At 38.6% G+C, this 24119-nt stretch overlaps 1 protein-coding gene across 1 annotated transcript in view; it reads right to left on the bottom strand.

Moving 5' to 3' along the window:
* The window catches only part of LOC137295771 (isoleucine--tRNA ligase, cytoplasmic-like), a 33453-nt gene extending 10155 nt beyond the window's left edge, over positions 1–23298 (bottom strand). Inside the window, exons 1-20 of the mRNA XM_067827309.1 lie at positions 23109–23298; positions 18847–18971; positions 16378–16534; positions 15057–15176; positions 14721–14855; positions 13921–14005; positions 12392–12520; positions 11373–11460; positions 10725–10785; positions 10426–10524; positions 10071–10193; positions 9655–9746; positions 7828–7926; positions 7468–7594; positions 6664–6737; positions 4752–4946; positions 3600–3686; positions 2087–2170; positions 1489–1633; positions 185–305 (exon numbers count right to left, since the gene is read on the bottom strand). Of these exons, the coding sequence (XP_067683410.1) occupies positions 185–305; positions 1489–1633; positions 2087–2170; positions 3600–3686; positions 4752–4946; positions 6664–6737; positions 7468–7594; positions 7828–7926; positions 9655–9746; positions 10071–10193; positions 10426–10524; positions 10725–10785; positions 11373–11460; positions 12392–12520; positions 13921–14005; positions 14721–14855; positions 15057–15176; positions 16378–16534; positions 18847–18962 (2137 nt within the window). The 5' untranslated portion in view covers positions 18963–18971; positions 23109–23298. The remainder of the gene's footprint in view (positions 1–184; positions 306–1488; positions 1634–2086; positions 2171–3599; positions 3687–4751; positions 4947–6663; positions 6738–7467; positions 7595–7827; positions 7927–9654; positions 9747–10070; positions 10194–10425; positions 10525–10724; positions 10786–11372; positions 11461–12391; positions 12521–13920; positions 14006–14720; positions 14856–15056; positions 15177–16377; positions 16535–18846; positions 18972–23108) is intronic.
* Positions 23299–24119: the final 821 nt, after the last annotated feature.

The raw sequence follows: 24119 nt of genomic DNA, 5'->3' as shown, positions 1-24119 counted from the left end.
CAATTTGTCTGCATCAACATGACATTCTGTTCTTTTCTCTTTAAAAACTGTTTCTCTGTTGTACTATAATTCTTTTCATTCTGCAGATTTTCTGCAAACTTGTACACACAAGAACATAAGTAATATGTCAAACTTAAGTTCAGAATCATTAATGGCTCTTAACAATGTTTAGGTGATCACTCACAAGCCATCTCCTTCCTGACAAATGTGATGAGAGACTGTGTGAAGGAGAGGATCCATCGGTCCATGTAGTTCTTAGACACCTTCACCGTGTCCTCGTTATACACGTACGACACACCCTCCTCCTAAAACATGCAACAAGAGACACATAAACACAGATCAAAACAGTACAGGACAACATAAACATGAACCCCTCCCATGTAAATCTCCACAAGAAAATGGGCTCATTTTAATGTCCATTTGGAACTACTTCTTTACAACCTATTCACTCACTTGTAGTAAGGATCAAGAAGCTGACTGGCAGGTCAAAGTTCACCTAACCAACATTCATGTGTCGGGTTGAATGAGCTGAATGGATAGTAGTGGTACTCTGATTAATTAGTATAACCAACAATTGGTCTCAGTGCAACAAACCAATCCATCACATTATCTCACAATTTGAATCAAACAAACAATTTTGGAACTACTGTTTTAGTCTTTGAAACACTTGACAAAGGAACTTATCTTCGAAGTTTTCAGCCCCTGAAAAGTTATTTAATTCTTAGAAAACTCACTTCACTATCTGAAAAGTCATGACTGAATACCTTGAAGACACCACGCTGCTTATGTTTATGATCACTTTATCAGTCATCAGTCATCAGTCATCAGTCATCACTTTAAGGTATCATGCTGCATGATGTGATACATATCTACAATGACTCTTTCAGTGTTGTCACAACCCCTAGTGTACAGTACTCAACCCTGTGCACTTAAAAGAACCCATAAATCCGTTGGCATATGATCAGATGGTGGCCGCATGAACATGTGCATACACCTAGTTGCAGGTACAGCAACGTGCAGTAAACTTGGACAAAGTGCTGTGACTATGTGTCCCAGTCCACCCAGCTGTCAATTGGGTACCTTGTTAGGATGAGAGTGCCACAATAAAACTTGGTGCGCCTAGTGGCAGCAAGAGTTGTATACTCCCCAGGGAGTTGAGACTGGTAATATGATGTGATGTTGAGACTGACATCCAATGATCAAGGGAACCATATACTAGCCTTGAGCTAGTGCATGGATATGTGCGCTATATAAATATACTGTAATAATAATAATAATAACAGTAACAACTCGGACAGGAGAATCTGAAAAATGCGGCAAAACAATTTTTTTCAATGATTGTTCCTTGATAATGAAGCAATTATCAACAGTGAGCTTTCAAGCAATTCCCAAAAAGAAGACATATGAATCTAATCAAGCAACAGATCAGATTTCAAAGAGTCTGACAAAACATTACACATTGAAAATACAAAAATTACACAGCCTTACCCTCTCCAGTCGGTCTATATTTTGCATGAGAAATCGGTAGGCGTTGTACCAGGGCAGAAAGACATCCTTGAGTACATCCCTCACACCGGACTCCTTGAAGCGCAGGTTCTCTGCCCTCACAGATGGGGAGTTGATCAGGTACAGTCTGAAACAAGTGTAACGTCTAGTGTCAAATGGTGTTGTGTGCTCCTGTGTATGGCAGCTTCACTTCTGCAAGTTTCTAGTTCAGGACTCCAGTCCTGAATGGGTACCCGATGGGTTGAGACTGGCATACAACTGTTATGATAATTTATGATAAGTACACGTATTATAAGTATCTTCTAGACTCTACGCCTGTATGCAAGGACAAGCAAAAAATACAAACCTGACTGCATCAAGTGGTAGTGGAAGTCTGTTACAATAAATCAAATTGAATTTAAACAAAAAATTTAGTAAAATACAATTCCAGACTCTTTGAAAATTGGACCATTGACAACATAAATGACTTGAAGTCATTTGTCCTAATACATCTCAGTGCTTTATTATTGTATGCTTTAAGTGTCATCACACTGACCAATTTTGAAAATTATTAAATTATCAGCCATGCCCATTAACTAACCTAAGTGCATCTGCACCAAATTTGTTGACGATCTCTACAGGGTCGGGATAGTTCTTCTTCCTCTTGCTCATCTTCTGTCCATCTCTGTGATACAGACACAATGTTCCCATGGTTATAAAATCATAAACAACAACTGAAACCCAGCAACCAGATGGTAAAAACACTAGCAGTTTTTTGACCAGCCTTTGAAACTGATGCTTGCCCACTAGTCTGAGACAAACTGTACTTAGGATAGTAACACTTGAGAACTGTAACACATAAGAGTTCACAGTGCTTAGTTTTATTAGGCTAAATAAAGATAGTGAAGAGTTTCTTGGGCATCGACGCATCAATTTTATTAGTGCATGTCACAATTTCTTTATGCAATGTAAAAATAATAATGTTGACTTTGCCGTGTCCTGGTCAAGTCCATTTGTCCACTGTAAGAATGAGTGTCTGTAAGAACGAGTGTGACTGAATCTATAACTCATTAACACTTGTTAACTTTCCAAGCTGTATTTCTGAGAGAAAAAAAAAAAAAAAATGTGTTCCTCAAGCGTCACTTTTATTTCCTAATTTTTTTTTAAAAGTCCTGACTTCTGCTAAAAATTTAACATTTAAATTTTTCTATACAGCCTTAAGAAGTAAGCCATCAATGAATCATCGGGTTTGACCTTAAAAACAAGAGTCATCAGAAGATGACATATCCCCCCAGCCCCCACATGTTTGAAAGGACAAATCATCTGACAGGTACTTACTGTGTTTTTAGACAAAGTTTGAATTGTTTCCATGGAATTCATGAAAAATATAAATGCCATATATCTATAATCAGTCACCATTTCAAGATCTGTCTCATGTGTCTGCCAAGATCTTTTGAAAGATATGAAATAGTTTTCTAGTTGTGCTCCAGAAACGAAGCCCACCCCACCATTACACTAACATCAAAATGTTCCATGGAAAAAACAAAAAAAAATTAAAAATGCCCAAACTCTGTAAATAGCAAAACGTACAACTATAGGTTGAGATTATTATATCTATCAAGTTTGGTCTAAAAATATTGAAAGGTTTCTGAGTTATGCTCCAGAAACAAAATGATTACGAATGGATGGATGGACGTGTGCATTACATGCTGGGGGGATAACAAACGAACAAACACACATAAATTTTGCAGGCTGTTGAACACAATGTTTGGCATGATGATAATGTTTGTCTACTTGTACTCTCAGTGTAGTATAGCAACCACAAAAATATCACAACAATATTATATACCATTGTGCTTTATGAAACCCTCATGATATCCTTACATTATAACTGTGAGGTGCATAATATTGTCATGTAAATTCGTTATTTGTTTGTTTACAACCTTATTATGTAAATACGTCAAGTCTGAACCAGATAAACTAGTGACAGACATTATGAGCAAAGACCCAAGCTGTACAATGAGAACAAAAACCAACATGTCAGCAAGCCTGATTCTTGTGTAAGAGGCATTATCTCTAAACAAAAACAAAGGGTTGTCGTTGTCATAACTTACTCTGCTAGCACCAATCCGTTGACAACCAAGTTCTTAAAGGGAGGCTTCCCAAATAACAGTGTGGACAGCACAAGCAGAGTGTAGAACCTGAGGCAAAACAGAAAATGACAGTCCATGTCAGAAAATCACTGTGGTAAAATGTTGACACTTATCACTGACTGACTGAATTTAGTTTTATGTCGCTTCTAACAATATGCCAGCAATATCACACCATAAATGGGTTTTACACATTGTATGATGTGGGGAATTGAATCAAGGTCTTTGGCATGATGACTGAACGTTTAAACCAATATGCTAGCCCACTGTCCTGACCCTGACCAACACATGGCATGAAATGAGTTCATGAAGAACTCCAGGCATGACTGTTTCCTTGTTTATTATATAACACTGAAGTTTGCCATGGTATTGTAGAGGAACATATAGTCTTGATAAATGAAAAGAACAATTCATGAAAAAAGTTGCAAAAAGGTGAATGATCAACTATTTAATATACTGATGGAAACAAAGAAGGGAACACATGAAAGTACAAGTGTTCTTTCTTTCTTTTCCAGGTTTCTTCAGAAGGTATTATTGGCCTGTCAGAGAAACTCTGGAAATAAATAAACACTTGTACTTTAATGGGTTCCCTTATGTTTTTTCATGAGTATATCTAGTTTTATAAATTTTCATAAATGTAAACTATATACCTGCGAACTTCTGAAATTGTAGAGAAAGTTACAAATAATTTATATTGAGCAGTGTCACCTCTCAAACATATGTGGTTCATACAGAACTTAAAACAGCATTTAAGGACATTGTACACAATTTTATTTGGGCAATGGTCACACTTCAAATTGTAAAAGTAAGACTTGAGTGTTCATTAAAACTAGATGTAATGGGATATTCTTTCTAAAAGGTTCAATGGAAAATATCAACATTCAAGTTCAAGCAACATTACTGATCCAGTGACTTGTTAATCCTTTGTCCCATTAACACATATCTGTGAAATATTTCTTTCATATAAGAGATAACATGGTGTCCCAAATTAACAGCACTCTCAAATGCAGATTCATGTTTGAGGTCTTTTCAAAGCAAGACTGCCAAATTCATGGTCCTTCCCAAGTATAAGAAAGAGCAATAATAATCTCTGATGATGTGCTACATCTAACTTACCATCCACGTGTTTGATCCACTCCCTCTGCAATGAAATCGGCTGGGAAGCTCTCCTCAAAGTCCTTCTTGTGTTCAAATGGGAAATGAGCCTGGGCATAAGGCATGCTGCCGCTCTCAAACCAGCAGTCAAACACTTCACTCACACGACGCAGCACTCCCCTACCCATTTTAGAGGGAATGGTCACCTTGTCAACACTGAAACAAAATAGACCTCAAAATGAAAAACGCAAAACTAAACTAATACATGCAATAGATAACTGACTCAGGTCAACAGAAAATGTCTCGTTTTAGGCTCCTGTTTCTGTGGACTGCAGTGTTCATTCTGGGCTTGGAGAAGGTGAAATCCAAATACTTGGGCCATTTTGAAACCTAATGGGCCATCTTTGATAATGGCTCTGATTCTGCCACATGACATGAGAGGTTCTTCATACAGTTTTAACTACAGGCTGAGTTTAAGTCAATTCATTTTGAAGCATGAGGTTCAGACTTAGTTTGGGTTCCTCACTTGACAGGCAAGACTGCTGAATAAAGCCTGGCATTTCCTAGACATTATCAATTCTATCCTGATCTGTATATAACTGCCATCTGACCTATGACAGCATGCCCATCTGGCCATGATTTGCCAATGTGATGTAAAACCGCATCCAGAAATATTCAGTCTACTGATAATGGGATTGATCGATAACCAAGATATACGCAAAATGTGTGAGAGCTTCAAAACATATCTAAGTATTGCACATGTTGTGAGCTTCAAAACATATCTAAGTATTGCCTATATGCAGTGTTAAAGTATGACCCAGCAATATGGCCCCATGCAAAAGCCTGCTCCATGCAAGGCCACATAGGGAGTGATAATGTCTATTCAAAGCCAGATTCAGAGTGATACAGCTCCATAGAAAAACCACGAAGGGAGCAACACAGCTCCATGCAAAGTCAAAGAGGGAGTGATAAGTTTATATACAAAGCCACATAGAGAGTACAATGGCTCCATTCAAAGCCACACAGGGAGTGAGCTCCATGCAGAGCCACATAGGGAGCCAAACAGCTCCATGCAAAGCCACATAGGAGCCATATGAGTCCATGCAGGGCGACATAGGCAGCTCCATGCAAAGACACATAGGGAGCCAAACTAATCCATGCAGGGCCACAAAGGGAGTCATAGGAGTCCATGCAGGGCCACATAGGGAGCAAAACAGCTCCATGCAGGGCCACACAGTGAGCCAAACAGGTCCATGCAGAACCACATAGGGAGGAAAACGGAGGCATGTTCAGAACCGCGAGCGCCTGCGCGATTGCCTCCCGCGAGCCTTCGCATGGGTCCTGAACGGATGCGAGTGCTTTCTTACAACAAACCATTTGTGACCAACTCATGTTATTCCGGGAAAAGACGAATAGCCTTTCGTCTTCTTGCTGGAGGTTATGGAAAGGGGCGAGTATAGACGAATGACATTAAACATGTATAAGACAAAATGTTATGGATGTCTTTATACTTTAAACTTCTTTATGCTTTACACAACATTTCTTGGCTACTCCTTGCCCATTCGTGATTTGAATGGCTTTTTTTCTATTAAACATGGTCGCCATCTTTTTTCGCTTGGCGAGTCAGCTGGGAGGATAGTTCGCGGGAGCACGTGGGCGCATGCGATTCTGAACATGCCTTTGCTCCATGCAGGGCCACACACCTCCATGCAAAGCCACATAGGGAGCCCTATCACTCCATGCAAAGAGACTTAGGGATCCATATTTCTCCAAACAAAGCCACATAGGGAGCCATACAGGTTCAAGGAAAGAGACATATAAAGGGCCCATATGGCTCCAAACAAAGCCCCATATGGAGTGATACTACTCATAAAAAGCCAGAGAGGGAGCAAATATGGCTTTAACTTTGTGTCAAAAAAAGAGAACAACTCACTTCTCTCTGTGAAGATCCTTCAGTTCAACGCCTGACAATTCCTTCAGTTCTTCAACAGATCCTACACACACGATCTGTAACCAGCCACATAGTTTCATTAAACAGCTGTGTTGTTGACAAATGCTTTACATGCTGCATCAACATTTCACTTTTGGGTCCACTCTAAATCATATTTTGGTTGAGTTGAGTTGCATTCAACATTACTCAACACATATATAGGGTACATAAATACTCTGGAATTCAGGTGGTTAAAGTATTGCTTGTCATGTCTCAATCCTGAGTCCGATTCCCCACATGAATACAATCATTGAAGCTCCCCCCTGAGGTCGCCTTCTGTGATATTGCAGGAATATTGCTAAAATTGGCATTGACCCATGCTCACCTACACACATTGCCTGTTTCCAAGACCATGCAATTTGAGATACCACCACAGTTTAACCCCACACAGATATACTATTAAAAAAACATTAGGGGATACAGGATTTACAAGATTGATAAAATGCAAATGATGAAGCTAAGGAAGGAACAAAGGATGAAGAGAAATTAAGGGAAAATGTGAGCATTTATTGCATTCCTTTGGAAAGGCTTCATCTGTATGGATAGACATTATGCACTGGCTAGTGGTATGCTTGCAATATGGAATATCCCCTACCTTTTTCAGTGGTATATATTATACTCAATTAAAGCCCAAAAAGTCTTGGTTCATCCTGTGAATGCTGATTACCCATCAGTTAATGGCAAAGTGAAAACACCTCTTATGTATGTGGCCACGTAAGATCTACTTTGTAAGCCCAATCTCTCTACCTCTTCTCCATCTTCACTGATCCACAGAGGGATGGGGGTGCCCCAGTACCGATTACGGGAGACAGCCCAATCCCGAGCATCACGCAGCCAGTTGGCAAATCTCTTCTCCTTCACAAAGTCTGGCACCCTGAGGAAAAAACAGACTCTCAGAAAATGGAAAACTGTTGATAACACAACCTGGTCAAAGCACCAAAACAATGCTGTAACGTGTCCCCAATACCCACTATTCGTAACAAAATTCTCTTCAGAATTTGTCAAAGTAATCTGTTTACTCCAAAAAGTTAAAGAAGAAAAGAGAGAAAACAGTACACATGTAGCAAGTCATTGTGGAATCAGCTTGATCATCATCGATTCCCTTACCAGTAAGTCTTCTGGTTGTTGTCCAGCAGCTTGTCAGTAGCCTGCTCAACTCGGATGAACCAGCTTGGCACCGCCTTGTACATGAGGGGAGTCTCAGACCTGTAGTAACAGACATGGCAGTCTAACACATGGCACCATGATACATACCCATGAGAACTACGCACTGATCTTATCCACAAAACTTGAATCCGCATTAGAATGAGTAAGTGAGTGAGTTTAGTTTCACACCACACTCAGAAATATTCCTGCTATATGGCAGAAGTCTGTTAACAATCAAGTCTGGATCAGACAATCCGCTTATCAACACAACTGAGATATGATGACGTGTCACCAAGTCAGTTAGCCTTACCACCCGATTAATTGCCTCTTATGACAAACATAGGCTACTGAGGATTAATTCTAACTCGTATCTTCACTGGTCTTGCCTGCATTAGAAATAACAATTGAATGAACAGGGTTTCTTGAACATTGAGATGTATGTGGGTGGTATAATGTCTTCTCATTTCTAACTACAAACAAAAGAAGTGTAGTTTGATTCAAAGTGATGGACAACTCCCACAATGGCGTTTGTATTGTGATTGCAATGTCATTGACATACGTTGTTTTTCTTCACTTTTATGATCAAGCATGACAGACACTATATTTTTCTCAGCTGTTAGTTAGGAATATTGCCCTAGGAAGTACAGGTTAGTGTTGGGAATTGGTTAAAACCTCATACTTGATGACTGGTCTATTACAACCGATCAATCACCGAAAATAATTGGTCGGCTTAGTCAGTAATGTTTGTTAATGCAGGGATTGGGATACGCAGGGGCCATGGGCCAGTTTGCACATTAGAATAAAAAACGGCCCATTACAATTTTGAAATTTACTATTGATACAAGGGCAGTGACCCTTATTAAATTCAGAAAATAGATAATAAAATGGCCCATTGTCAAAGTTCTCTTTCCCAACCCTTGTTAATGCACAAACGTTTTGGGCTTTTGGCTGTGTAAATTGTACAAAACACATTTGCAAATTTCATATCTTTAAATGATTACTAGGATGTTAGTAATGAAAACTTCCTTGAGTCCTTAAGATAAATTCAATCATGACCTGTAGCTTGTAGTGCAAATTTCATGACACAGACAAAACCATCCATGTGAAAGATATTGTTTATGCAAACAAATGTTCCAAATTGGTTGTGTTCATTAAAGAGAAAACACCATCGATGCTTGATCGTTTAGTCACTGCAACCAATCTTTGATGATTCAGTTAATCAGATCACCACTAGTACAGGTATCATATCATACTGATACTATTAATTTAAACAATCATTCCACAAACAGCTTTCAGAATAAACTGCCTGAATATCAACTGTTACACAGAATGTTATTCAAACACTCTGTCATAATTATTCATTTTCCATTGTACAAAATATTTTATCTATTTTGATAAAGAGATTCCAATGCTGCAAGAACGAATTCCTTGGTATAATACAGCCTATTTCATCTAATCTCATCTCTCTGAAGTGCAGTGGGGTGGCCTACTGTTTAAAGTGTTTGCTCATCACACCGAAGACCCAGGTTTGATTACCAACATAGGTACAATATGTGAAGCCCATTTCTGGTGTCCCCAGCTGAGATATTGCTGAGATATTGCTAAAAGCGGTATAAAACTTACCCACTTATCTCTCTAAGTGTGTCGCTACACTACCACCCCAGGTTGTCTGGCAACACATAGTTTCCATTCCGTCATCAAATCTTCATTGCTGACTCATTTTGTTACAAATTTTAACCGAACTCACAATCTTGAGATAAGTTATCGACACATAACAGCTGGCCTTACCTCCAACAGAATGGGTAGTTGTGCTTGGCTGTGCCCTGGTGGACGAGACGACCTTCAGCCTTCAGCTTCTTCATGATCTCCTTGTCAGCATCCTGCAACAGAGATCAGCTGTTACTATGGCAACACAAACTGCTAGGCACATTTGCTAAGCACTACCCTCTTCAATTCATGCTCTGTGTAAAGCCTGTGTGGCTACCAATAGTTTCCCTCATTACCAGACTAAACATAGACATGGCAACATTGATACCCATGGTGGCAATATGTATTCATGGATGTATTCATGCAGAGAATGTGGTGTATACAAGCAGTAATAACAATGTGTTTTATTCAAAATTTATCAAATATTCACTGCAAAGATAAACAAGCTAAAATGGGCTACAGAGTCTATTGCACTACTTTTCCTTGACACCACTGACCTTGAAGTACATGCCCTTGAAGTGTGTGACCTCTTCGGTGAACTTGCCACTGGCATCTATAGGACAAACCATCTTCATGTCCTTGGTGATGATCTTGTACTTCAGACATGTTTGGTAATCATCCTGGTAAAATAATCCAAGGTCAAGGTTGTTCACTAGGATCAATACTGTATATAAAATGTGTTCTGCAAATGTCATCAAAATAACAGAATTCTTATTTTTGGGGGTATTCAACTGACAGTAGAGCTGAGGTGTCACGAGATGATATCCTACACTGTGTTTGGTGCCAGAGAATCAAACATGATGTTTAATTAATCATTTATTTAAATAAATATTCAAGACAGACAATACATACTTCACCGAAGTATGGTGCCTGATGGACAACACCAGTACCACTTTCTGCTGTGACGTAACTACCTAGAAGAACTCTAAAGGCTCCATTTGTCTTGCCCATCTGAAAGAACATTAACAAGACATTCAAATCAAATTTGTGCTCTTGCATATAAATAATGCTGTGGTTCATTTTTCAATTTAATAATAATGAAAATTCAATCATTGCCACCATAATATTTATCTACTGCTATGAAGAGCTAATAAATCTAATAACATTTCATTTGTCAACCTGCATTTCTGAAAAACAGAAGAAGTACTTACATTCTCGAAGTATGGAAACAGTGGCTTGTACTTCTTTCCTTCCAGAGTCTTGCCCTTGAATCTGCAAGAAGGTAAATATGGATGAGTCTTTATCTTAGATATATATGTTGTTCTTGCAAACTCATCTAAACTTGTCCTCAAAGATAAACCCTCCTCCATCAGCAATATTCATATACTATCAAAGCAGGCTACACCAGAAATGGGCTTCACACATAATAACCACGATGGGAATAGACCACAGGTCTTTGGCATGACAGGTGAACACTTTAACCACTAGGCTACCCTACCACCCTCAGGGGCACTACAGAAATGGGCTTCTCACATTGTACCCATGACAGGAATAAAACACAGGTCTTTGGCATGATGAGAGAATACTTTACCATGGGGCTATGTCACCTTCATTCCCCTTAGATGGAATGATCAAATAATGATAATTGGCTTTTAGCACAACTAAATGACGCAACATGACTGGGTGAGTTTTCACCTCATCTCTGATGGCAATAAAATCATCAACTCAATTTAAATCAGAAATTTCTCCTATAAATTCATCGGCTTCAAGCACATCAAAGGGACATACTCTGCCACCATGCCAGGAACAATGCTAAAACATTTCACATATACACCAAGACAGTCAAGAAGATTACTTACTTCTCCAGTACAGTGTACTCCTCCTCTGACTTGAACAGTGCCCCCAGTCTCGCCTCCATCATGATGTACACCTTACCAGAACTCTTGTCTGAGGAGAGGAACATTTCATGCAGTGAGTAAGTATGGTATTAAGCCACTTTTAGCACAATCCCTGCAATATCATCTCCTACAAGGTACCAGTAAAGAGTAGACTTAATGACAATAATTACATTCAAAGACTTGTCCGCAGAAAAGAGCACAAGCAACAACAACACTTTGTAACATATACCATACAACATTAATGATGTTAATGCATCAATTTTTCAAAATTTATTTAAAAAATGTTTGAGGATTAAAAAAATTTCACTACAAATTGTCAACCAAAAATACTTGCAACTTTCAATACACATTTTATTTGAAATCGTTTTTGTCGTTTAACTCCCTATACAGCAATATTCCTGCTATATGGTAGCATTCTGTAAATAACTGTGTCTAGACCAGACCATCCAGTGATCAACAGCATGAACACCTATCTACACAACTGGGATAAACCAGCAAGCCTGACCAAACAATCTATTTAGTCTTACAATCATGGGTTGCTAAAGATCTTTTGCAACCAGATTGTCTTGGTACTGATCCACGAATGAGCAGAAGTAAATAAGAAACTTAATTACAACAATGAAGGTATCAATAAAAGTTTCAGGCCTTCAACACACTGGCTCATAGTTTTCTCTATCAACATTTCAATCCTACTGATACACTGATACATTGAAATATACTGGACAAAAATAGTTAGGGATATATGCAAATTTTGAAATTTTGAAATATTATGTATTTATTCATTGACACAAATAAAATATCTATCAAAAAAATACAAACATCCCTAACTTATTATGTCCAGTATAGATACTTAACTTCAGACCAATTGGTACCTTCCCCTGAAAAAGACCTTAAATATTTATAAACATTAGATAATTAAGAATCCCAGAGGCAACTTCACATGTTTACTGAGGTTGTGAAAGGGATGAGATCTCACTGACCTTTAAGTTTGACATAATCCAGGTCTCCGTTGACGCAACAAGCGAGGTTGCTAGGCAACGTCCATGGCGTGGTGGTCCAGGCGATGATGGACACATCTGGAGTTTCCTCCAGGGGGAAACTGATGATTACTAAAATGGAAGCCACCATTTCTAATTGATGTGGGATTTGTATCAGAGACAATAAATCATGAAAGGTGAACTATGACCATATTTTGTTATCCGAATTACAACAAGAGTCATCAGAAGATGATGAGTCATCATCCGACAGTAACTTAATGTTTTTTAGACTAAGTTTGAATTGTTTCCATGGAATTCATGTAAAATATAAATGCCATATATCTGTTAACAGCAAAAGGCACCACTTCAAGATCTGTCTCACATGTCTGCCAAGATCTGTAAGAAAGATACGAAATGCTTTTCGAGTTGTGCTCTCGAAATGAAGCCCATCCCTCCATTTTGAGAGAAAGTCTGAATCGTTTCCATGGAAACCAGGAAAAGTAAATTTGCCAAAACTTTGTAAATAGCAAAATCACCACTTTGGGGTCTGCCCCGAATATCTCCCATGTTTTGCTGAAAGATATTAAATAGTTTTCGAATTGTGCTCCGGAAACGAAGTCCATGCCTCCATTTGGAGATTGAGTCAGAATCATTACCATGGAAACCCAGAAAATGATAAATCACAAAAACCTGTAAATAGGAAAAGACATCATGTTGGTGTCTACTTCACATATCTACCAAGTTTCACTGATAGGCGTAACGAAGTTTTTGAGTTGTGCCCTGGAAACAAAACACGCGTTACATTAGAGACTAAGTCCGAAACATTTAGTTGGAAACCCAGAAAATGACAAATCACAAAAACCTGTAAACAGCAAAAGGCACCACGTTGGGGTCTGCTACACAGATCTACCAAGTTTTACTGACAGATATTAGGAAGTTTTTGAGTTGTGCTCCGGAAACGAAAAACATATGTCACATTCGAGACTAAGTCCGAAACGTTTCCATGGAAACTGAGAAAATAATGATTCACAAAAACCTGTAAAAACTTTAGATTCTGATATATCTACCAAGTTTGGGAGAAAAATACTGAACAGTTTTTGAGTTCTGCTCCCGAAACAAAGCCCACTCCACCATTAGACTAACACCAAAATGTTTCATGGAAAAACAAAAAAAAACAAAAACAAAAAATGCCAAAAATCTGTAAATAGCAAAAGGCACAACCATAGATTCAGACTAATTTATCTATCAATTTTGGTCTAGAAATATTGAACGTTTATTGGGTATGCTCCGAAAACAAAATGATTACAGACGCATGGATGGATGGACAAACAGGCGAGGTGTTGACTATATCCCCCGCATTACATGCCCAGGGAATAAAAAGCATGGGTTACTAAAGATCAATTCTAACTCAGAGTTTCACAGGTTTTATCATTAAGAGCAAAAGGTATTGAGTAATATAAGAGCAAAAGTTCTAATTATAATGAAATGGTGTCCAGTTCATCTGCACTAATTCCAGGCTCAGTAGAACCTACCAGCAGGGTCTGTGACCTCCTTGTAGTTCTGTCCCGACTCAAAGTTTGACAGGGGCGTGTTGCACGCAGTGGAGAAGGGCATCACCTGAAGAGAATGCATGTCAGAGATCAGGCTGTCCAGACAGCACAGTCATGAGTGAGTATCAACTAGCCCAGACTAATGTGAACAAGCATATTAATTGTCTCTTAATATGAACAGCCCCATTAGTTGCATCTTAATGTGAACAGCCCCATTAGTTGCATCTTAATGTGAACAGCCCCATTAGTTGCATCTTAATATGAACAGCCCCATTAGTTGCATCTTAATATGAACAGCCCCATTAGTTGCATCTTAATATGAACAGCCCCATTAGTTGCATCTTAATGTGAACAGCCCCATTAGTTGCATCTTAATGTGAACTGGCCCATTAGTTGCATCTTAATGTGAACAGGCAGATAAGTTGTCTCTTCATGTGAACAGGACCTTAATGTATTTTCACAATCGGGTATTCAACACCCTTTATCCCAAGTGTGTGAGTCTGACATTAATCTTTTCTGCTAAGTGAAGGTTTGCTTTGCTTCATAGCACATACAGTAAATGCATCATTGAATGATTAATTGTTTAGTTTGTGGGCAATGTCAACAGAACACAGATAGGCAGGTACACATCAGAGAGGAGTCTCAAGGTTTTGAGTTGACTTGTAACATTGTGGTAGTTATGTAGATGTTCAGATGCTTCCACAAATTGGTGCAGTTAGCAATCTGTGCTCCTTAAGACAGAAAAAATTAGGAATTTGCTCACTAGCTGATATTTAGCTTACCTTATAGCCCTGGTAGACGAGCCCCTTGTTGTAGAGTTGTTGGAACACCCACCAGATACTCTCCATGAACCAGGGGTACATCGTCTTGTAGTCGTTCTTGAAGTCAATCCAGCGACCAAGACGGGTCACAATGGTCTGAAATGTGAACCAGTGTCTTACAAATGTACATCATTTGTAGTGATGTATCAGCACATACAAAACTCATATTCTTGTTAGCATTTTTTTTGGCAGAATTTAGAATGTTTTGAACATTCTTATTCTCAACACTTTTGAAAACATTCTGGAGATGTCTAACCCCGGATCTTCACGGGTATGAATTTTTGTGACTTTCCTTACCTCCCATTCATTGGAGTACCTCATGACGATCTTGCGACACTCCTTGTTATAGGCCTCAATCCCCATCTTTGCCACATCCTCGGGTCCCTTGATGCCCAGAGTCTTGTCTATCTCATACTCCTGTAATCAACACAGTACATAAAGATATATATATATCATCAGGGTTACTGTTTGACCCAGCACTCAGGAACATTCCAGCTTTAAGACAGCAACATGCAAACTGTAACAAATGTGATATTTGGGTTTCAACTTTCCCATTAGACTACAGAATCTGTTTAGTTCATTGTGTCTAACGGGCAGCACGGCTGTATGATTCCACAGAGTTGAAAGAGAGTATCAGAAAGTTTGACAGAGCCCTATGGCCATGCTCAAGTGTTGAAGTGAGCACAGCTCACATACCCCCACTTCCCACATTGGGACATGGAAATGACTGATATTGATATATAATGTGATCAGCAGTTCCAAAGACTTTCTCCTCGACTCTAAAAAAACTTTATATGCATATTAGATGATAGTTTTGCCATGTACACCTTTATTTGCATATATGAAATGAAGAAATTAACTCTTTAGAATCAATGAGAACTATATTTGTACTCATCACATGAACAATATATCCTATGTAGATACAGAACACTTTGAATAATCACATTTTGCAAATAAATAGCACATGGCATATCTTTGGGTCACGACTAACTTGTGTACCATGTTTGGTGAATCTAGCATGTGTAGTTTGTGTCTGTGATATGCTGTGGCCAGGTAACTATCAAACACAATTTGCCATGTTTCCATGGAAACAACACAACAAATTCTGAAAAAAACAAAAAACAGTTAAAATACCAAAAGGCACATCAATGGGTAGTGATTGATATGTGTGTGAAGTTTGGTGAACCTAGCATGTAGACTTTGAGAGATATGCTCCGAACAATACCATCAAACACATTTGGCACTAAGGTGTGTTTCCATGGAAACTGCACAAAACCAAAATCTGAAAAACCTTCAATGGCACATCTGCTTGTAATGATTAACATGTGTGAAGTTCCGTGAACCTAGCATGTAAACTTTAAGATATATGCTCCGGAAAAAGTTTCAGGACGGAAGAAATGAATGCTATACCCCCGTTACTTCATAGTAGGAGTATGATAAAAAAAAAACATAAAAATTAAGCAACAAAAATTGTCAAAAATGTTTGAGTTTAATATTAATTTCAGTTCATTCTGTGAATTGCTTTTTCCTGCATTTTCTCAAATTTAATTCTAACTTAAGTAAAAAAATCAGACTTGAGTTTGTTTCAACAAATTGGGGCCCGATCTTGAACACCTACCACTGGCAGTCCGTGGCAATCCCAACCAAACCTCCTCTCTACATGGAAGCCGCTCTGATGCGCCCACCGAGTGGCAACATCCTTGATGGTTCCTGCCAGGATGTGGCCATAATGTGGCAGGCCTGTGGCAAATGGTGGCCCATCATAGAAGGAAAACCTGGAAGGTAAAACAGAAATTTGAAAAAACTCAGAAGAAAATAAACAAAAACAGAGAACTTATGCCACACTCAGCAATATTCCAGCTGTATGGCAGGTCTGGAATCACAGCCAGAACCAAATGATCCAGTGATCAACAGAATGAGCATTGATTTACACAACTGATGACATGGGTTAATATCAGTGAACATGTCCACCCAATCCTATTTGCCACTTCTTACCACAAGCATGAGTTACTAAAGATCAATATTCGAACCTGTACCTTCATGGGTCACCAGAACTAGATTGCTTGTTAGTGTATGAGTGAGTTTTAGTTTTATGCTGCTGCTTGCAATATTCCAGCAATATCATGGTGTGGGACACCAAAAATGGGATTCACACACTGTGTCCTTGTTGGGAATCGAACTTGAGTCTTCAGCATGGCAAGATAACACCCTAGCAATTAGACTAGCCCAAAGCCATTGTTTGTTAGTGACCTGATAAGTTTCGTGATAGAATAGGTCTTTATCAACCTATGGTGACTAACGGGAATGGGTGGTCAGGCTCACTGACTTGGTTGACTCAAGTCAACGATTTTAGTTATGCAGATCGATGCTCATGCTAGTGATCACTGGATTGTCTGGTCCGGACTGAATTAGTTACAGACCACCATCATATAGCTGGAATATTGCTGGGTGCAGCGTAACACTATACTCACTCACTGTTTGTTGGTTTGATGTTCAGTGTTGCATTAAGCAATATTCCAACTTTATGACAGAAGTCTCTAAATAATCTGTGGACAGCCACTCTGAGGGAACTCAAACTTACAAAATATATAAACATATTTTTAACCTTAACACATAGCAGTGACATGATCACAGGTCTTTTCAAGTTTCACCAACATCCGTGATCAAGCGCTTTCTACTGCATCCTGTCTGATGCAACACATAACAGCCTTTGGTGAGAACACACTCTACACCAGGTGTGCACTCAGACACAAGGTGCATTGTACTCAAACACACAACTCGGTTTGGTCACACACCAGCTACTTTCAACAAATGCTTGCAGTTGAGAATCAGTAACTCAAGGCGTGAACACGGGTCAGTGAACAGGGTCACGTTGAAGAGGACAATAATTATTACTTCCAAAACCAGTGTCAAGTTAAGTGTTGACATCTTATCAAAACTAAATAATTTTCTCTTGGATATGGTTGGGGTATGTAGTGAAATAATTCTAATAATTCTAAAATAAAAACATCGAACTTAAGTCTTGACTATTTGATACTGGGTGTGGTTGTGTGTAGTTAAGAGACAAGAGTCATTTTCTGGGAAAGCATTATGGCTTTGATGCAGCACTGCATTTTCTACATCAAAATGGTTCAAGTGATTGCACAACACAATACACAAATGCCATGGCAACGCATTTTCCAAAGTTTATAACTGCTTGCACCACAATGGTTTAAGTGAGTGTAATACACCATACCATTTGTTACTGACGTGAGCTGAGGAGTCATGCTACTGTCAGTAGTTCACTATGAACAGGAGTAATACTGAAGGGGATATTTTTAAACAAAAGAGTTTTTCAGTTAACAAACAAGACATTAGACATGCTTGCTATTCCCCAAACGATGAAGTCTGTTCAAAGGAATCTCATGTTCATTGTTTAGAACATTAAGCATGTGCAATAAAGATTTCTAGAATTCAATGTCTGCAAAGCAAGAACACCTACTCTTGAAGCAATTTTTTGGAAAGATTATTTCTAAGTTAGTAAGTGTTGCTTGGGCTAATGCCCATTTTGGATTACTGAGTGATTGAGTTGAGTTCTATGCCGCTGCTGATATGTAACAGCATTTATTTAATATCTACACAACCAGTCAGGCTGGTCAGATAAGATTTTAACAAGACCAGACTAGGTATTTCCTACACAAAGTCATATGGACCAGCCTTAGAGTCTAACTCTTGTTGCATGAATACTAATAAAAATAATACTTATTTAGACATCTGTTTATTTGATCAATAAGACCCTACATGTATTTAACTCATTTCTTGATTATAAATGTTACTATAGAACTGTAAATGTCTGGAGTAAGTGAGTGTTTAGTTTTACACCAGCTATATGGCGGCAGTCTGTAAGTAATCGAGTAATGATCAGACGATCCACTGATCAACTTCATGAGCATCAATCTATGCAACTGGAGACCGATGACATTTATCAATCAAGTCAGCGAGTTTGACTACCCAATCACGTTAGTTGCCTCTTAAGACATGGGTTACTGAAGAACAATTCTAACTCAAATCTTCACGGGTTGTAAACGTCTGGAGATCACCTTCATACCTGGGCCTTCCCTTCGACTGCTTCACTGACGTCTGGAAGGCATCTATGTCTTTCCAAAATTTGAGTATTTTCTCTTCCTCTGCAGGGAAGTTGATATGTTCTGGCACACTGGCCATTGTGGATCTCTGAAACAACAAAACGGATCTGGTAATCACTTGTTTCACAAAACATCTGCAAGATACATACCTGCCTAGAAAACAAATGTTTCTATTTTAAGAATCAACAACTTTGATAAGTATCCATACTGCTAAACATAAAATATGTTTTATAAGGGATCACATCTTACTCTGAGAAGTAAAGATCTCGTTATTCTGACCGATTAGTTTAGTCATTTCTGCTATTTGTCCTGGATGTTAGGTTAATGTAAGGCTCTGCTCACTGTGTAGATACTTTGCACATAAACTGTGTATGAAATTTCTAAACAGGAAGCCCATAGGGCTGATACCTGAAACATGTTCCTGGCCCTGTTGACATGTAACCAGCCCAAACATAGTTGAAAGTCATTTTCGGAATTCTGTGATACATATCATCAGTGAGTGCAATTTTATGCCACATTTAGCAATATACCAGCATAATCTGGGCAGGGAGCACCAGAGAAGGGTTTCACACACTGTACCCATGTGGGGAATTGAACCTGGATATTCGGCATGAAGAGTGAACGCTTTTACCACTAGGCTACCCTACCGCTCCATAAATACCATGACCATGCTGTATCATTTCAATCCAAACATTCATATACACATGCCACTTTGGGATTATTTACTTGCATACAGAGCACTAAGTAAACATACCATATTTCCTCTATTAAACACCTGGGCACATATCTCCTTTAGACACATTTGGACCCAAGTGCTCATTGCAAAGATAATAATTTTGAGAATTCCATGTAGTAAAACTACCTCGTATTTAATTGAGGCCCATGTTTACTCAAGAAAATATGGTACAGTCAAACATCATTATGTCAGACTTCTAATTGTCTCAAAGAAAAGTTTGGTGTATGTATATTCCTTCATTAGTCCTCATTTTGCCATTGCTCAATCTAACAGTATTTGAAGTATTTAAAACACTGGGCAAATCTTAAGGATATGTATGTAGTTGAACGTAATGGGAGATGAACATAGTAGACTATGATAGACACATATCTGACAGGGGATTGGGAAAGGCAGGGGCCATGGGCCATTTGGCACATTTTAATGAAAAATGGCCCATTAAAATTTTGAAGCGCTGGGGGGAAAACTGGTTTCAACAGCTGTGCTGCGCTGCGTCCATAATGCATGCGCAGTGAATAGGTTTGTGGAGCTTGAAACAGTATGCATGCCCAGCGTCTGAGGTCGTGAGCAGTGTCTAATCTTGGTTGTGTACACAAATAATCTACTCGTTACGTAAAACAACTTGTTGATTGTAGTAAGCAGTTGCTGTCACAGAGAAAGCTGTGTCTGGTTTATTTACACCTATATGTCTGTCTGCCTGTCTGCTAAAGACGACATGCAATACACAGCTTCAATCATTGACCACGTGCAATTTGAACTTAACACCTGTCAGACTATACGACGTAAAGAAAATAAGTTGATTTATGACTCGTGCACCCGAGTCCCGTGTCTGCAACATTATGTAATTAGGCATGTGTGATACACACAACATGTTTTTATGTCTGGGTTGCAAACATACTACATTCATTTTTTTCGGACGACTGGATCTGACGGAAACTGGTGCAAACTCTTATCAGTTTCAAGTCCTGCTTTGTACTTGGACGAATGACAGATTCCAGTCACGCAGTAGTTTACTATCTCTACTGACATGATTTTTTATTGGATCGAGCACAAATTCACAGAACATGTATTTTCCAAACCCAACATCTCTATATACATTCTTCATGGATAACGACTTCTTTTCGTGTATATGATTTTGTTTGACAACAGTATATGAATCCATACTGAAACGACGCATCAAGTACACAAAAAGAAGTTGTTATCCATAAAGAATCTTACTTTCTTGTCACTCGCAATGCTTCTAAAATGCCCATCAAACAGATCATCTTTCTGTACACACAATGAACCCTCAGAATATCAGCAAATAAAACAGCCAATCGGAAGCTGTCGTCACACTTTAGTGCATATCCACCCGCTATGACTGGGTTCGGTCTCCCGAGTGCTTTGTTTCGGGGGAAGTAAGCCCAAGTACAAAATATTGCACTTTTGAATCGCGATTGTACGCTTATAATTGTGTTTATTTGTTTTTTTAAAAGCAGCAATGCATATTATATGTCACGAATAAGTGATAAAAGTGTTTTAATTATGTTTGATTTTTTGGTTGCATGTGACCTTTAAGCATTAAACATTGTGTCCAAGCGTGAAGTTCAAGGCGAGGGAAGCTGCTCGATATGTCTTTTAAACTACATTAACGGATCACACAAAAACGATGGAAATAGTAAGCTGTAGAGTGCGTTTAAGAACTTTTATCAGTACAGTAATCGATTTTATTCTTCAGTTATTCAATCTGTGTAATTATTATATCCAAAAAATGAAGTTACATAATGATGTAAGAAGCAATGCTGTTTTAGTTAACTTGGTTGTTTTTTTATATCTTTGGGTATGCATTTACCAAAAAAAATCATCAAAAGTGCCATTTAAACCTACAAAGTTGAAAAAAACGTGATAAAGAAAATCTCACGAAATCAGAGTTCAAACGTTTCACTAATTTTCCACCAGTGGTGAGAGAAAAAGTGGTTTCAACAGCTATGCTGCACTGCCTCATAACACGCGCAGTAAATAGGTTCACTGAGCTTGAAACAGTATGAGGTCGTAAGCGCTAGTCTAATCTTGGTTGTATACACAAACAAGTAAATAATCTACTTGATACATAAAAAGTAACACGTTGATTGTGATAAACAGATTCTATCACAGAGAAAACTCAATGCCTGGTTTATTGACACCTTTATGTCTGCCTGTCTGTCTGCTAATGACAATATGCAAAGCACAACTACAATCATTGACTACATGCAATTTGAAATTCACATCTATCGGGCTAAGAAGCCATACACAAAGAGCCGGCTAAATGGCAGCAGAACCACTAACTAATGAAAAGGCTTTGCTACACTTGAGAGCACACCCACTGGCTCTGACTGGGATCAGTATCATGGCTGCTTCATTTTTGAGGGAGGTAAACCCAAGTACAAAATGTCACACTTTTGATTTGTGAATATACGCTTACAATTTTGAGCATTTGTCTTTTCTTAATCAGCAATGCATTTTATGTATTATGAATTAGTGATATCTTTTTCTTAATCGTTTTTGATTGTTTGGTTGCATGTGACCTCTAAAGAGGTGTAATCGGAGGTACAACATTTTTTGTTTGACCTCATCACTGTGCACACCTGGCTGTCCCTTTCACTGCACTCTTCCCTCATAACAAATAGTGAACTGTGCCAATATTTCAATGATAGTTTGTTTAACAACTTTGCTATTTTAAGGAAAAATATTCTCCAAAAACCTCACAGAATTGGTATGATGTTCTGATTATGATCAGCGTTTCACTGAGTATGTTATGCTTACCGGTTTTCAAGGTAGACTGCAATTAATTGGTCAGTATTTGAGCAAAACGGACTATAATACTGGGCTTAATTGTTTAATGATCATCACTGATTAATCAGTAGCCACCTTCTCTGCAAAACTTGAGACTTGATCAAGGTTTACTGATTAACTTTTAATTATACAGGACCAGGATAGATTAGGCTTTCAGCAACCCATGCCTGCCACAACAGGCGACTATGCCTTTCGTAAGAGGCAAATAATGGGATCAGGTGATCAGGTTTGTCACCTGGTTGACACCTGTTATGAGTTCCCAATAGTGTAGATCAATGTTCATGTTGTAACTACACAACAGTTGTTGATCACTTGATAGACTAGTCCAGACTTGATTATTTACAGACTGCTGCCATATAGCTGAAATATTGCTGAGTGTGTTGTAAACTCACCTCACCCTCTTTAATCATATGTCCAAACCACAATCTACGTTACAATTAAACCTCTTAAGTATTGGAATGTCATTTGAGACTTTAGAAATGACATCCTCAGTCTCAGCCAAAAAAGCTCGATCGAGACTACGTCTGGCAAACTCTGTTGTTGTCGGATATCTGTGCACTCATTCACCATCTGATGGCAGGATTGAGTCCATCAGTATAATACTTGCATTATCCAAGTAGTGACGTACAGGCTTAACAGGTTGAGAACATGGCGATGCACTAGCGACAGATCACAACTCACCTTCAAGACAGCTTGCCAATCTATCGTTCAATGTTCGGGCGAGACTTTATGTAGGTCTATAGCACATTCAGTCTGAGGCAAGTTTGTGCAACAATGACTGACAATAGATTACAGTATATATTGTGTTGATGTTGCATCAGCACAGACCGGCCGACATGTGCGCCTGTGTTATTTCCGGTTCAAGGGATATGTTAAAATAAGAATTGGAATGTAAACGAAAATGGCTATTTTGTTAGCATGATCAAACAGGTTATTACACACCCTTTCCTAAAATACCTTCATATCAATATATCAGAACACGTGTCATCACCAGACTCCGAATCATCCTTACATTTCTAATCATATTGATTTTTACGCACTTGTCAATTCATGTTTTGTAATTTTTGTAGAATTAGAAGCGGGAACTTCCTGTTGACACGCAGAGGAACGAAAACAAACTTCTTATGCCGCAAACACTCCAGTTTCTGAGCAGTTAATTACCTCTCAGAGATAATGACGAATGGTATATATGTGCAGCTTAATATTTCGGTTATTCATACGTTTCTGGAAAAGTAAGGTTACTTATCGACATGAAGTGTATGAGATATGTTGGAACCAGTCAATGTGTTCTTGATCAAGTTGATGAACTTGCAGTTTATTTAGTGGGACATTCTCGTGCACACGATTTTTAAAATTTTGGTACTATTTTGGGTTGAGTCTCGTCTGGTAAACATGCGCATGCTCCTAAGATTGAAACCTAAACACCTTGACACAAAGTAACAATCCAGCTTATTCAGCCCCCACAGCATTCACAAAATGGAAGTCGACACTTGGTAGTATAGACTACATGCTTTGTGTACTCATTGGACAAGTGTAAGTTGGCACGCCTCCCACAGCCGAAAGCTATGAATGTACCATGCCATTTAGAAAGTGGTCAACTTTAACATGATATGTTTATGTACAATTTCTTAGTAAAGCACTGACACAGAGAAGGACAGGCTGTCATCACCGTGGCTTCCACAAACTAGAAGT

This window comes from Haliotis asinina, chromosome 9, assembly GCF_037392515.1.
Source record: "Haliotis asinina isolate JCU_RB_2024 chromosome 9, JCU_Hal_asi_v2, whole genome shotgun sequence".
Taxonomy (NCBI): domain Eukaryota; kingdom Metazoa; phylum Mollusca; class Gastropoda; order Lepetellida; family Haliotidae; genus Haliotis; species Haliotis asinina.
Note: the sequence above shows the minus strand (reverse complement) of the source record. Positions and strands in the feature narration are given on the sequence as shown.